Source organism: Psammomys obesus, unplaced genomic scaffold (genome assembly GCF_907164565.1).
Source record: "Psammomys obesus unplaced genomic scaffold, mPsaObe1.curated_primary_1811, whole genome shotgun sequence".
Taxonomy (NCBI): domain Eukaryota; kingdom Metazoa; phylum Chordata; class Mammalia; order Rodentia; family Muridae; genus Psammomys; species Psammomys obesus.
In genome coordinates, this window is record NW_026596034.1 from 22,580,073 (window position 1) to 22,595,056 (window position 14,984).

Below are 14,984 nucleotides of genomic sequence, written 5' to 3' on the forward strand. Positions count from 1 at the left end.
ACAAAGTGCATGTGCAGAACATGCTGGGAAAGTTCTACTGGTCAGTGTATGGGGGGGATGCTTATGAGTTCCCACGACAAAAGTGGCCTACTGATGGTACAATGGGTCTACACATACGTGAGCCCTGCATCTATGCACTCAACTAAGTGTAGCTTAAAAAAAGTGCCTGTTCTAAACTTACATAGATTAATTTTTGTCATTCCCCAAAGAGCAGTGGTACAATTTAGATAGTGTTACGTTAGGTATTTAGACTCTAAAGATGGGCATAGATTATGTGCAAATACCGTGTCATCTTACATGAGGGACTTATTCATGGTGGATTTTGGCAGTCCTGGAACTGTACTGAGGGACAACTGTAATTTGTCTTTAGTGAGAGCTGTAAACAGGCCAACAGAGCCCAAAATGTATAAAGTTAACTCTGAAATGCCTGTCTCACTAACCTCTCCTTTTTCTGTGGGGATAACACCTAAAATAAGCAAACTTAAAAGGCTTTAAAAAAATTGCTTGCTTCCGTGTAAAAGTTAGTCTTTATTAAAGAGTATCATATTCATACAATCCTGTTCCTTGGCTCCACTGCCAAAAGATGAGAGCAGTCTTTACAACCATCATCAGAGTCCAAGGTGGGGAAGGCGGAACGGCCCCCATAGCTCGGGCAGGGGAGCCATCGTTGTCCATCAAGGGGAACAGGCTCCACTGGAGGCTCCTTTAGGCTTGAGCATAGATGTGAAATGACAGAAAAACCACCTGAGCTGGAAGTTATACATCATTTATTTTCCAGATTGTAAGATCACTTACTATTTATTATTATTATTATTTTTTAAAAGAATCAAATTCTTTGCCCAGGGTGGTCTAGAATTTATGGCACAGTCCAGGCTGGCCTTGCATTTTCAGTGTTCCTCTTGGCTTCCAGATTCTCCAATGCTGGAATATTACAGGCATGAGCCAGCATGCTTGGCTTCAATTATTGCTTGTCAGTGGAAGCCTTCACTGTGCTGGGTTGTAGTTTTTCTTTCCAGTTAGGAATCCACAGAGCCTCAAGGGCCTGTGGAAGAATCTCATGAATACCAGCAGACCATCAATCTGAATCTATGTCATGCAAGTTGTCATAGCCAAACTCCTTCTGTACATCCAAAGGGTATTTGTTCCATACCAATCGATTGCTGCCTCTTTCCTCCTCGCTGAGGCTGTTATATTCATCAGAGCCTACAAGGAGATAAGGATTTTATTCTCCATTATAAAATACTTGCTCATAAAGAAAATTTGTGATGAAGAGCTTATGTTTACTTATTTTGTTGGGGGTGCGTATGTGGAGGGTTGTGTATCTGGTCAAAAGATAATTTATAGGAATCACATTTTTCCTTCTATTATGTGGGTGCTGGGGATCAAACTTGTGATATCAGGTTTGGCAGCTAAATGTTTAGGGGTCAGAGATTTGTCTTTCTACCCCTACTTTCTTTCAAAGTTTGTCTAGAACTCATTGCTCAGCCATGTGAGTGCTGGGATGACAGGTGTGTTCTACCACATTCATGTTAATACATATCTCTTTTTAAAACTTAAAATTTAAGCCGTGCTGTGGTGGCACACACCTTTAAACCCAGAAGTTGAGAGTCCATGAATTTCTTGAGTTTAAGGCCAGCCTGATCTACAGAGTAAGTTCCAATACAATAAGTGGATATATTTGTGTGTATTTGTGTGTGTGTGTGTGTGTGTGTCAGATGACAGCTTTTAGAGGTTGCTTTTCTTTTTACAGAGGATTCTGGGGATCCACCTCTTGTTGCCAGACTTGCTGGCTGATATATTAACACTTGTGTGTAGCCCTGGCTGTTCTGGAACTTACTTCAGGTCGGCCTTAAACTCAAGAAATTCATTTGCAGGGATTCACATCCAGTTTTCTTTTTTAAAAGAATGTATTTGAGTGTTTTTTCCTGAATGTGCACATGTATGCCTGCTGGTGCCCACAGAAGTCAGAATAGTGAGTCAGGTTCCCTTGGAACTGAATGCAATTAAGGATGACATGACATGAGCTGTCATGTCAGTACTGGGAACAGAACCCTTACCTTTTGCAAGAACGGCCAATGCTCCTAGGCATTCAAGCATCTCCAAACCTGTTAATACTTTCTCTAACAGTTCCCCTACAGAGAGGAAAAGCTTAGCCATATGTAAGCATACCCATCAATTAATTGTGCCTTCACCTCAATCTTGACTCCTATCAGTCCAACTCCATCTGGGTTGCTACCTACCTCTGGAATCTTCATCTCCATCACTGCTTTCTTCATCTGGGTACTCATTGCGCCAATTATTTTCACTGTTTTCATCATCTTCGTCTTCATAAATATCTTCTGGTTGCTCAGCATCATTCACCTGAACATCTCAACATAAACATGAGTTTAAGTCCAAAACCTCTACTTATACTCCCTGTTTGAGGCTAAAGGCATAATATCTTGGGGAGATTCAAGTAATGGTACTATGTGAAAATGGCCAGACGAGGAGTTCGTTTGACTCTGCTTTACAAGAGACTAGGTAATCTTAGGCTACAAAGGGTTTACAAGAGCTCAGATCCACTCAAGATACCACATCCCAATGCCATTACAGGGGAATGATTGTAAAGAGGAGGTAGTGGCATCTATTTTCAAATCCCCGAAGGACTGCCAGGTGGGAGAGGGACTTTATGACTGTAGTGATATCAAGGTTAGGATCAAAAAATCTCAGGGTAAGTGGTACAAGGAGGAGTAGAGGCCACATAGTGGTCTGAAGTGGGCACATCCACTCAGGCAGATAAACACAGACTCATGCATACACATAAAACCTCTCAACATTTTTAGAAAATAGAGTTAGGATGTTAAGGAAAAATTTCTCCTCTTTATTATTCTGAGACAAGGACTTAATATGTAGCTGTGGCCAGCCTGGAGCTTGCTTATGTAGATCAAGATGGTCTCACAGATGCCACCTGCCTTTGTCTCCATGCTGGGATTAAAGGTGTGTACCAGCATGCCTGGGCTTTTTTTTTTTAGATTTTAAGAGAATGTTTCTGTTCTTGGGGGGGAGGGGAGGAGGTTTGAGATGACTGAAGTCTCAGCACTTACATGATGGCTTACAATTCTACTTCCAGAAGATCTAACACTCTTCTGGCCTCTTTTGGCACCAGCATGCAAGTAATGTGCAGATACTAATTTTGTTCATATTCATGTTAATGGCATGTTTTATTGTCTCAAGATTCATTATGAACAAATCTTTCAGTTGTAGGTAGTCCAACATTTTTTTTTTCTTTTTTTGAGACAGGGTTTCTCTTTGTAGCCTTGGCTCTCCTGGATTCGCTCTGTAGACCAGGCTGGTCTCGAACTCACAGAGATCCACCTGCCTCTGCCTCCTTGAGTGCTAGAATTAAAGATGTGTACCACTGTACCCAGTTTCATATTTGCTATATTAAACCAGGGTTTCTACAAAGGATTTATAATAAAACTATTCTACTAAGCAAAAACAAGAACTAGAACAATGTTTACCAAGAGAGGAGTTCATAGCCAAGGTGGTGGTACATGCTTGTAATCCCAATATTGGGGAAGCTGAGGCAATTCCGAATGCCAAAAGTTAAAAACTTAGGTGTAAAAGAGATACCCTTTCACAAAAATAAGCGCTAGATGATAGCTCAGCGTGGATAAAGTACTTGTTGAGTGATCTTAAGCACCAGAGTTCAGATATTCAGAACCCATGTAAAAGCTGGGTAGCCTGTCTGAGATCCCAGCACATGAGAGGCAGAGACAGGAATCCTTGAGATAAGCTGTCCAGTTAGATTAGTTAGAAATGGTGAGCTCTGGCTTCATTGAGAGGCCCTGCTTCAAGGCCCTACTACACATGCATCATAACATTCACAGTAAGTAAAATTAATTTTAAAATTAAAAAACAAATGAAACCAAGAAAGAGTGGGGTCCAGGAAGTCAAAGTATCCTGTTACATGCCCTTCTCCTTTTGGACCTCCTTACCAGCTCCCATTCCTGGCTGTAGGGCTGCACAGACAGGATGTTCTCAATCCACCCTGGAGGGACCATCTCCATATAGTAAATGTCATATACATAGTCGTCATTGTGCTTTGGTTCCTCCTGATGTTCTACTGGTGCTCCATCTTCAGATACAGTTAGCTTCTCACGGATCAACTCTACAGAATTACAGAGGATCACATCTGGATCAGATGTCTACAAAGAAAGCAGATGACATGACAGAGATAAGACTCAAATAAGGATTCTAGTCTTGAACTCTCAGAGATCTGCCTGCCTCTGCCTCCCAAATACTAGGACTGCAGGCAGTATTGACTCTTAGAGTACTCTTTTCCTATTATGTTTTTCCTTTAGGATCCATAGGTCCACTTAAGGTTTCCTGGTAAAACCTATTAAAATCTTTCATTTGGCTCATTTAACTGACCAAACTACATCTAATAAAGAAGACTAGCTTATAATCCCCTCTAGAAAGAAGAGCTCATTGAAAACAAAGTCCTAGAAAAGAACTAGTCCAGGTTAAGATAATTTACAGTGTCTACAGGGTCCTGGTAGCGCAGGTCAGTGTGAAGTTGCAGGGAAATGCTACAGATGGCCTCAACAAGTTCATCAGAGAAAGCAGTGTAGCTGAAACCAGCTACCATACAGAAGTAGGAATGTTCCATTACCAAAGCACACAGAGGGAGACCAATACTGGCCCATACAAATCAAGGGCAACTTCCCGTTGCTCTAAAGTCACAAAGGAATTAGTGGTACAAGTTTCTGTATAAGCTTTTGCTCCTCAAAGCGCTTTTTTTTTTGTCTTTATGTATGTATACATACCATGTGTATGTGTGGTGCCCTCAGAGGTCAGAAGAGTGTTGGATCCCCTGGGACCTAAGTTGCAGATAGTTGTGAGCCGTGTCATGAGGGTACTGGGAATTGAACCCAGGTCCTCTGCAAAGAGCACCTGGTGCTCTCCCGCCCATCCTCAAAGCTCTTTATAAGGAGAATTCTGGCTCCAACTCACAGGTCTTCACTCTAATCCCAGGAAATTATGGAGTCATTAAGTTTTTAGGACTAGAAAATTAACCAGCTTCCCTCTAGTTACTTTTGGATTGTGGGTAAACTGAGTGATTTTTTTCCCCCTCCATTACTGAGATTTAAATTGAGGGCCTTACACAATCTAGACAAATTCTTTATCTATATCCCTAAACTCCTAGTTTACTCTTAGGTTGCTATGTTTTTTCATGAATAGACATTGTTCTCACACTTTTTGCTACTGGCCCAGACTGGACCCAAACCTAGGGAAATCTTGCCTCAGCTTCCTAAGTGCTGGGATTATAGGCATTGAGCCACTATGCTTTGTAGAAAAATTATTAAAAAATAAAAATTATCGTATGTGTGTTCTAGTTCGTTTTAACAGTCAACTTGAGATAGCCTGGAGTCACTAGAGAAGAGAATCTCAAGGAATTGAGTAGCTAGGCCTGTACCATTTCTTGAGTAGGCCTAGTCCATTTCTTGGTCTAGGGCTACAAAAGAAACTAAGGATAAGCCTGGAAGCATTTTCCAACAGGGCATAGTGCATACACCTTTAATCCCAGCACTCAAGTGGCAGAGGCAGGCAGATCCCGTGGAGTTTAAGGTTGGTCTGGTTTACTTAGTGAGTTCCAGGACAGCCAGAGCTACATAGTTAAGACCCTGTCTCAAAAAACCAAAATAGTAGCAACAGAGGAAGCATTTTCCATGGTTTCCGCAACAAGTTCCTGCATTTTTTTTTCCTGCATTTTCTAAAACCTTTACTACCCTGTTACTTTTGTTCAAAATGCATCACAGCAACAGAAAGAAAACTAGAACAGTACTACAAGGGTGTGATGACATGGTGGACATGTGGGTCCTTGGCTATTGAACTCGGGTTGCAGCTTTTCCTGCTGAACAGTCATGCTAGCCCTCAGAAATATTTTTAATGTTTGCATATATGCACACTCATTTTCAGTTATAGTACAGAGCGCTTTCTATTGTTAAACACAAGTATTTTCCATGTTGCCAAACTTCAGGATTACCAAGATGTTGATTTCACTCAAACTGAGGTGGATTCAGTTTTAAGGTGCCTTATATGTGGGTGCTGGGAACCAAACCCAGGTCTTCATGATGAAACAGCAAGTAAACTGCTGAACCACCTCTAAAGTCCCATACATACCTCTTTTCTTCCTTCCCCTCCCCTCACCAAGACAGGGCTTCTCTGTGTAGCCTTGGCTGTCCTGGACTCACTTTGTAGACCAGGCTGGCCTCAAACTCAGAGATCACCTCTCTCTGTCTCCCTGAGTGCTGGGATTAAAAGCGTGCACCACCATGGCTAGCTACTTTTTTTTTTTTTAAAGCGTTCTTATTTATCTGCTTGCTGGCCACTATAGGTTGACTGCTCTGGTACATACTCCTGTTGCTATAGTATCCCTCTGCAATACAAATCCACAGCAGGCCACAACTGAGCAGGCCAACCATGCACCAAAACCTCTGAAATTAAGCTAACATCAATCTTTTTGTATTTCCCTCATTTGTTATAGCAACAAAGGTTTAACAGTCTCTAAATAATAATGTACACATTTTAAATAGGCTCAAATCTACTTTTCAATTTTGTTTAGGTACAGGGTCTCGCTGTGTAGCTCTGGCTAGCCTTGAATGCAGAGATCTAACCGCCTCTGTGATGAGTGCCTGGGCAACTACACCTTAATTTTTTTTTTTTTTTTTTTTTTGAGACAAGGTCTCACTGTGTAGTCCTGGTTGGCTTGGAACTCAGAGATCCACCCACTGCCTCACAAGTGCTGGGATCAAAGGTGTCGCCACCACACCAAACTAGAAAGAAAAGAAAAGCCAGTCATGTTGGATGTGGTACATGACTGTAACCCCAGCACTGGGGCTGGTGAAGCATGGGGAACCATTGAGTGTCAGAGGCCTGCCTGGACTACAGAGCCAGTGCTTTGTCAGCCAGAGCGACACAGCAAAACTATCTCAGCAAAAACTATCAACAAGACAAAAGCAAGAAATCAAACAGATACCATTCTTTAGGGTGGATCATCCATCCTTAAGCTTAGAATGTATGCTGTCTCTTAATTGCTGCCTTTGGGAGCAGAGCAGGGACACGGAGTACTCACTTTACAGCAATCTGTGGCAGCCGCCTCCGGGTCTCCCTCCTCGTGGACCAGGTCCAACAACTGGAAGCCTGTGTCCCCGTCAGCTTCTGACACACATTGGGGCTCCAAACTGCTAGAGGTCCCCGAAGACCGGTGGCTGGAGACTATCCTGTAGCGGCCCTCTTTACGGACCTCGCGGACCGAGGCACGAAGATCGCGGCGGATACGCAGCTGGCTGCTCCGGGAAGGGCGCAGGGCAGCGCGCACAAGCTGCTGGATTGGCTCCTCCTGAGGGACCACAGGAATAGGGTGACAAGGATGACAGCCTCAGCAATTGTATATGGGAAGCATTTAAGATTCCCTTCCACACAAGAGTCCACGCCTGTTTCATACCTGGGAGCGCACGGTAGCAACCAACTGGAAGACATTCCTCTGCGCCGCCGTCTCCTGATCCCCTGGCGTCTCCTGAGCAGACGACTGGACCTCGCTGTCCCGGAGGCGTTTACAGGCCAGCACGAGAGCCTCTGCTGGCTCCGCATTGCGCTTCCGCTTCACGCGCAACACCGCAGTCCTGCCGGCCTCCATAGCTGCTGTCGCGGAGCACTGTGGGAAGGCGCGGGGTGCGACGGGAGATGTCTCCAGTTCCGCAGAGGTTTGCGCCGCGGGAAACGTCATGCCTACGCGCTGAGGTCCCGCCCCCATGTGGTGGGCGAGGCAGAATGGTCGCAGCCATTGGTGGCGTGTGGAGTGCTTCCCACGGAGGGTGAGCTATTGGGTTTGCCGGGGAAGTAGGGCCGTGGCAGGTCCTGAGTGCAGCCAGCCTTCCGGCCTCATTTTCTGGGCTCTGGCATAGGGTCCTGGCGTGGGTACATTCGAGTTCCCGGTATACTTGTGGACTTCTCCAGAGTCCACGTGGAGTTGTTCAAGCACCGTAGCGGACAGGTCTGCCCCTGCACAGCAGCCCGCGTGTGTGGTTGTCCTTTCTCAGACTGTGGCCTAGCACTAAGTAGGGTGTGGGGCCTAAGACTGGTCCCGCCGAGCCTCGCTTCAGCCACTCAAACCCGGACCTCAGTTGTACTCCCCTCCAGCCTTCGGTCCCGGAGCCGTTCTGCGGTTCTCTGATTCGGAATAGGCTTTCTTAGTCGGTGTTCTGTGTAGTATGAAACCACACATTTGTCTGGAGCATTGCTGTAAACGAGTGTACCCTACGTAGACGTGCCTTTGATTAAAACTCTGGAGTGGCCTCCAGTGCATCTCTAAGAAAGTGCCTAGTTAAACCCAAGCGACCGCACAGTGTGCTTAATATACCTAGGATGACTACTGCGCTTTGCGTTTTTGTTACCTTCTGATAATTCATTGCTTGGCTTGCTTTGCCTTCACCTGAGGGCTGGAACTGGATGATCTTGTGGGGTACTTTTAAGTCTTCTGGGATTTCTGAAGAGTGTCATAATTTCCAGATAGTATTATATATTTACTATGGGATTTTTTTTTTTCTCTACTTTTTCTTAAGATATGATCTCATTGTGTAGTTCTGACAGTCAAGGAACTCAGAGATCCTCCTGCTTCTGCCTTCCTAGGGCTGGAATCAAAGTCGTGCACCAACACGTTCTTGTATTTTGTTCTTGTTATATGACACTATCTCACACCGTAGTCCAGGCTGGCATCAAATTTCAGATCATACTTAGGAATCTCAGCTACCACAGCTGGGTTTTATTATAGTTTTTAGTGGTATGTGCTGTGTATAAAATGAAATCACTCTTGCTAGAAATATTAAAAAGCTGATTAATATTTTTTGAGATAGGCTATCACTGTGTAATTCTTACTGGCGTAGAACATGCTGTGTAGACTACGCTGACTTAGTACTTAACAGAGATCCACCTGTCTCTGACTCCCCAGAGTTGAGATTGAAGATTTGTGTCATTACTAAAAAGTTTTAAGTGATTTTGACATTTCTGTCTGTTTCTTGATTCTTTTTTTCCTTTTTGTTTTCTTGTCTCTTTGCCTCCATCATAGGTATTATAATTGACTAGGTTTCTGATATCCAGATCTGTTTCTAAGAAGTCAATTGACAAGGCTGAGTTTCTGTGCAAACATTGAAGAGCCAGTTGGCACCATGAAGGTCTTCTGTGGTCGTGCCAATCCAACCACAGGATCCCTGGAATGGCTGGAGGAGGATGAACACTATGATTACCACCAGGAAATTGCCAGGTAACAAGCACTGCTTCTCAGACCGCAGGTGTATAGAGCTCAGCGATGTTAATTAAGTTTTGAAGAAGATTCTGGAGACTGTTTTCTGAGCCGCTGAGATGAGAACTCTTGCTGAAAGCAGTTTACAAAGTGGGTCGGAGAGAAAGGACAGTGGGTGGCGACTGTAATCCTAAAGGAGAGGCAGAGGGTGTGAGACAGGAAAAACAGTTTGAAGGAGCTTGAGTTTGGTAACTGACTGTATGCAGTAGGAGGGGCAAAAGTCAAGAAGCACCAAGATTTCTCCTGGTTAGAGTGACTGGGTGGATAGATGTTTTTAACAAAAATCTCAGTCATTCGATTTTACAAATAAAAACTCGGTAGCCAGATGCTGGGGTGAAAGCTGACTTCCCAGAAGGAATCTACCTCTTCCATCCAGTCTCAAAAAACCCTCAAATGCATTGTCCCTCCCTTTTACATCTGTGTATCTCTGTTCATCCTTCTGACTTGCTCTTTCTATGTTTTTTTTTTTTTTTTCTTAATCTATGTTCACTCACTGTCAACTGGTTGCTTGTTCTACCTCTTGACCTTGGGTTGACTTTATTTAATCCTGTTCACAATATTCAAGCAGAAAGCTCTTGGATTAAAAGTGTGTACTAGGCCAGAAACAGGTTTTTCCAGTAAATAACACAATCATGGGAAAAATGGAACATGAGGTGTTAAGACTGGGACATTCATTCGATGCTAATAGGTAGAAAGAAACATGAGTCTTAAGATACAGAATTTGAAGAACTTGGTAAAGTTGAAATTGAGAGACATTGCAGCATCTCAGTGAAAGAGGTTATGAAATGTAAAAACAGGATTAGCTGAGGAGGCAGAAATAGAACCAGAAGGAAAGTTAGGATGGAAAGAGAAGGGAAGCTTAGGGACAGTAGAATAAATGTTAGGGTCCTTCTGCTAAGAAGTCCTGAATGCTGATGACCATAGCAACAGCCGTGAGCCGGTGGTGGTCAGTGGAGTGCTGAGAGGTGAGTGGACATGTCTTAAAAAGCAGGTCGGGACCTGAGAGATGGCTCAGCACTTAGGAGGATGGGCAACTCAACCTCCTGTAACTAGTTCCGGAAGATCTGATGCCCCTTTCTGGACTTTGTGGGCACTTACCCTCACAGGTTTGCTCATACGCATATGATTAAAAATAAAAGAGTTTTTGGTTTTATCTAATGATCTGTCTACCTACCTACCTACCTTTCTACCTATCATTGGCTTTTTGACAGAAGAAGCTGTCGGATCCTCCTAGTACAGTGTGAGCTACAATGTGGGTGTTGGGAATCAAACCCTTCCTCTGGAAGGGCAGCCAGTTCTCTTAACTGCTGAGCCATTTCTCTAGCACCAAACATAAATCTTAAAAAATAAGTAGGTAGAGAGGGTAGGGACATAGCTTGGTTGTTTAAAAAAAAAAAAAAGAAAAAAAAAGTTGTAGGACCTTAGTTTAGTTTCCAAAACTTCATAGGTTATTTTTTTTATTTTTTTGAGTTGGAGTCTATTTAGCATTGGCTGTCCTAGAATTCACTGTGTTGACGAGGCTTACATTGAATTTACAGTGATCTGCTTGCTTCTGCCTACCAAGTACTGGGATTAAAGGCTTGTGATACCATGTCCTGGCCCCCAACACACACACTTAAATTTACTTTTATGCGTGAATGTTTTACCTGCATGTATGTATGTGCCTGGTGCCCACAAAGGCCAGAAGAGGTCATCAGGTTTCCTGGAACCAGAGTTGCAGATGGTTGTGAACTACTCAATGGGTGCTGGGGATCAAACCATTGTCCTTTACAAGTGCAGCAAATGTCCTTAACTGCTGAATCACCTCGAGCCTCTAGAATTCACATTAAAAACAAAAGAAGCCAGTTGTGTTGCATGGTAGGATTTGTTGAAGGAGGCGGAGGCAGCACGTGCCTTTAATCTCAGCACTTGGGAGGCAGAGGCAGGCCCATCTCCAAGTTCGAGGCCAGCCTGGTATACAGAGTGAGTTCCAGAGCAGCCAGGGCTACACAGAGAAAACCTGTCTTGAAAACCAAAGGAAAAACAACACAAAACAAAAGTGTGTGATGAAACCTGCTTCTAATCTCAGCACTAGGAAGTGGAGACAGGAACCCTGAGGCTTGCTAGTCAGCTAGTCTTGTCTAATTAGTGAGCTCTAGGTCAGTGAAAGGAAATGGATGGTATTCGAGGGGATGACTGGAGATTTTCCTCCAGTTTTCACATGCTTGTACAACGTTTGCTTGTGTACCCATACATGCATGAATGTTCACACAGCATACAAAGTGGGTAGGGAGCACTGCTTCAGCAGTGCATGAATTTATCTGAGGTTGCAATTCTAATTAGCACCAAATAAATGTATTTTTCTTTATTCTTAGCTTGGTTGGTTTTATTCTCGGTCAGAAATAGCAAAACATTGAAAATAACATGTCTATCAACATTATTAGGCAAACCTGTGTTCTATCTATATAGAGGACCACAATGCAATTGGGAAAATGGAAAGCTCTTTATTTTCATTCCGTTCTCCACTGGTAGAGTGATCGTCACAATATATTACATTGAAAAAAAGCAATTGTATAATTATACCACTTTGTTTCAGAAATAGCGTGAAATGTGTTATTTTTTTTTTTTTTTTTACAAAAGGAAGTACTAGTAGAGTAAACTGGAAATTGATGAAAATTACCTGTAGACAATGCAACTAGGCCTGGCTGCCTGTTTGTTATGGTTGGTTTTAACTTTAACTTGTCACAATTAGAAACCCCTAGTTGCTGCCCCTGATTGCTGATTTTCCTGATTGCCTTGGCTGAGGTGGGAAAACACACCTAACTGTGGAACCTCGGGAGCTAGAGGATCCCAGAACAGCTGTCACTTACTTGGGGGGCTATGACCGATAATTACTTAGTCCACAAGGTGCGGTGCCTCAGCAGTCCTAGTCTGACACCTGGAGCCCAGAGAGTCTTTGGTGCCTGTTCCACCATGAAACTTTGCTGTCAGAGAATGAAGCAGCAGCAGGAGCAACAGAGCAAATTTACTCACTGGCAAGAAGGAAGGCCAAGCAAGCAGGCATTTCCTTCTGAAATGCCCTTTTTCATCTGTCTGCTACCAGACGGTGCCACCACAGTCTGGGTGCATCTTCCCACCTCATCCAAGGCAATCAGGAAAATTCTTCAGGGGCAGCTACTCAGGTGATTCTAAGGCAATGCATGCCCCACAGAATATCCAGAGGCCAGCCTAATCTAGATAATTCTTCACTCAGGTTTCCTTTTCAGGTGTTTCTCGCTTATAATCAAGTTGACAGGTAAAATTAACCGGTCCAGTTCAGGGCATGGTGGCCCATCCCTTTAGTCCAGTTCGGGGTGAGGTGCCACATGCCTTTAGTCCCAGCACTTGGGAGACAGAGCGTTCTTCAAGGAACACTCAGTATTGAGTTCTAGCCCAGTTGAGCTACAGAGTTGAGACCCTGACTCAAAAGCAAGACAGACAAAAAACTAATCAGTACAATGGGACAAACAGAGACTGAAGTCAGGATTCTGAGGATTATACCCTCGTCCTCATTTAAAGCATCTAGGCAAGTAAATACTCTATCACTGAGTGGCAACCCTAGCCCCTCCTAAATTTGGGAATAAAGCAAGCACAGGAAGGACTGTAGGTGGTTCAGAGGCAAATAGAAAATATGGATGTGACTTCTTTCCCTGTACTTACTGTATTTAGCCAATCAGCTTCCCCTGATGTGATATGAACCTCTGAGCATGGTGACCCTCACATACTCAGGGAGATTTCATTCTTTAGAAAGGAGAACAGCTGTATGCTCTCTCTTTCCAGGTTCCTCTCTCTAGTGTGGATGTATGGGGTAGTTCTAAGGTACACATGTATTATTCAAAGTTACATCACATGTTGGGATTATTGAGTGTTATAATATGATGAGTATGTTTATGGTTATAGGTTACTGTTTTAGACTAAGTATGGTGGACCAGTAAAATGGATCAGCAGGTTAAAGGTGTTTGCCACCAACACTAACAACCTGAGCTCGATCCCCAGGGCGCATGTAAATGTGGAAAGAAGAAACTGACTCTTGCAAATTGTCCTTTGACCTCCAGAAGCACACACATAAATAGACACAAATTACTCCTCTAGGGTAACTACTAGAGCATTTTGGGGTCTGAGAAGAACATTTTCTCTGAGGGGATTTTTTGCAAAAGCAGAGAATGGCAGTTACTGATCATACTAAAATAAATTTTGAGGGCTGACAAGATGGCTCAGTGGGCACAGGTACTTGCTGCCAAGCCTGAAGACTTGAGCTCAGTCCTTGGAACTCACATGGTAGAAGGAGAGCACCAACTTCCACAAAACTGTCTTCTGACCTTCACACATGCGCCACGGTACGTGTATTCCCTGCCCCAAGGAGGCAAATATTTTATATATATATGTATGTATATATGTATATATATATACACACACACACATGTTTGTTTATTTATTTATTTATTTATTTATTTATTTATTTATTTATTTATTTATTTATTTATTTGAGACAAAGTATCATTATGTAGACTAGGCTGGCCTCAAACTCAGAGATCCACATGCTTCCACCTTCAAAGGCCTGGGAATAAAGGTGAGTGATAGCATGCCCTGTTTTAAAAGTTTTGGGGTTTTTTTTGAGACTTTTTTGCTATATAATCCAGACTGGCCTTAAACTCATTCTTTTTCTCAGTTTTGAAATACTTGAGATTACAGACTTGAGCCACCATACCAGACTATTAAAATATTTTAAAATGAGGGCCAGTGAGATGACTCAGTGGTTAAGAGCACTTCCAGGGACCCAAGTTCAATTCCCAGCAACCACAAGGCAACTCAGAACTGTCTGTAACTCCAAGATCTGACACCCTTACTCTGATACACATGCAGGCAAAATACCAATGCACATAAAATAAAATAATTTTTTAAATTAAAAGCTGTTTCAAAGTGGATAACACACTTGTTGGATCCAATTGAGGACTGCATTTATGGGTGGGAACACTTTTTGTTTGTATCTATATTAGCAAAGGTTTCCGACTTACCTTTTCTATTTTTATCTTTTAAGGTCGTCCTATGCCGATATGCTGCATGACAAAGACAGAGTAAGTGTAAAGTAAGCCATGTTGTAAGACAGGGTCTCACTGGCTAGCCCTGGCTAGCCAGGAACTTCCTATAGTAGGCCAGGCTAACCTTCAGCTTGGAGATGCCACCATTCCCCACTTTCTGAGTGTCAGGATTAAAGGTGTGCATAACCATGACTGATGGAAACCATAGTCTTGATGTGGTATTTGGAATCTTAGATTTTTAAGGTCAGAAACTCCTCAGGAATCAGGATGTTCAGTGATACTGAGAGATGTTTGGTATAATAGAAAATTTTTATGGATGTTGGGTTTTGCCTCTGGCTCCGTTTTTCTCCCCCTCAGCTTTATTAAGGTGCAAGAACTGTGTAGATGGCTCCGTGGATAAAATACTTGGTGTTCATAAGCATAAGGCCCTGAATGTGGATCCCTAGTACCTATGTAAAAGCTGGACAAAGCAGTGTCTAACCCCAGCAGGGGTGGCAGAGACAGCAGACTGAGGACGTGCTGGCCAGCCAGCCTACCTGAGCTAGTCGCTTGATGGTCTCTGAGAGACATGGTTTCAAATACCA

The 14,984-nt window shown here is 43.2% G+C and overlaps 2 protein-coding genes across 4 annotated transcripts in view; one reads left to right on the forward strand and one right to left on the reverse strand.

Annotated features, from left to right (window-relative positions):
• Positions 1 to 14,984, forward strand: part of Prmt7 (protein arginine methyltransferase 7) — a 59,910-nt gene that overhangs the window by 3,323 nt on the left and 41,603 nt on the right. The window contains exons 1-4 of one of the 3 annotated variants that reach the window (XM_055621143.1): positions 7,743 to 7,859; positions 9,110 to 9,304; positions 13,561 to 13,698; positions 14,400 to 14,436. In XM_055621143.1, the coding sequence (XP_055477118.1) occupies positions 9,210 to 9,304; positions 13,561 to 13,698; positions 14,400 to 14,436 (270 nt within the window). In that variant the 5' untranslated portion in view covers positions 7,743 to 7,859; positions 9,110 to 9,209. Of the gene's footprint in view, positions 1 to 7,742; positions 7,860 to 9,109; positions 9,305 to 13,560; positions 13,699 to 14,399; positions 14,437 to 14,984 lie in introns of those variants that run through there. The other 2 variants (XM_055621144.1, XM_055621145.1) reach the window with 2 other exon arrangements.
• On the reverse strand, positions 516 to 7,715 carry Slc7a6os (solute carrier family 7 member 6 opposite strand). Its single transcript, XM_055621167.1, has 5 exons — positions 7,490 to 7,715; positions 7,118 to 7,384; positions 3,978 to 4,187; positions 2,241 to 2,361; positions 516 to 1,203 (listed from the first exon to the last, which is right to left on the reverse strand). The coding sequence occupies exons 1-5, from the start codon at positions 7,679 to 7,681 to the stop codon at positions 1,076 to 1,078; spliced, it is 918 nt and encodes a 305-aa protein (XP_055477142.1). The 5' UTR covers positions 7,682 to 7,715; the 3' UTR covers positions 516 to 1,075.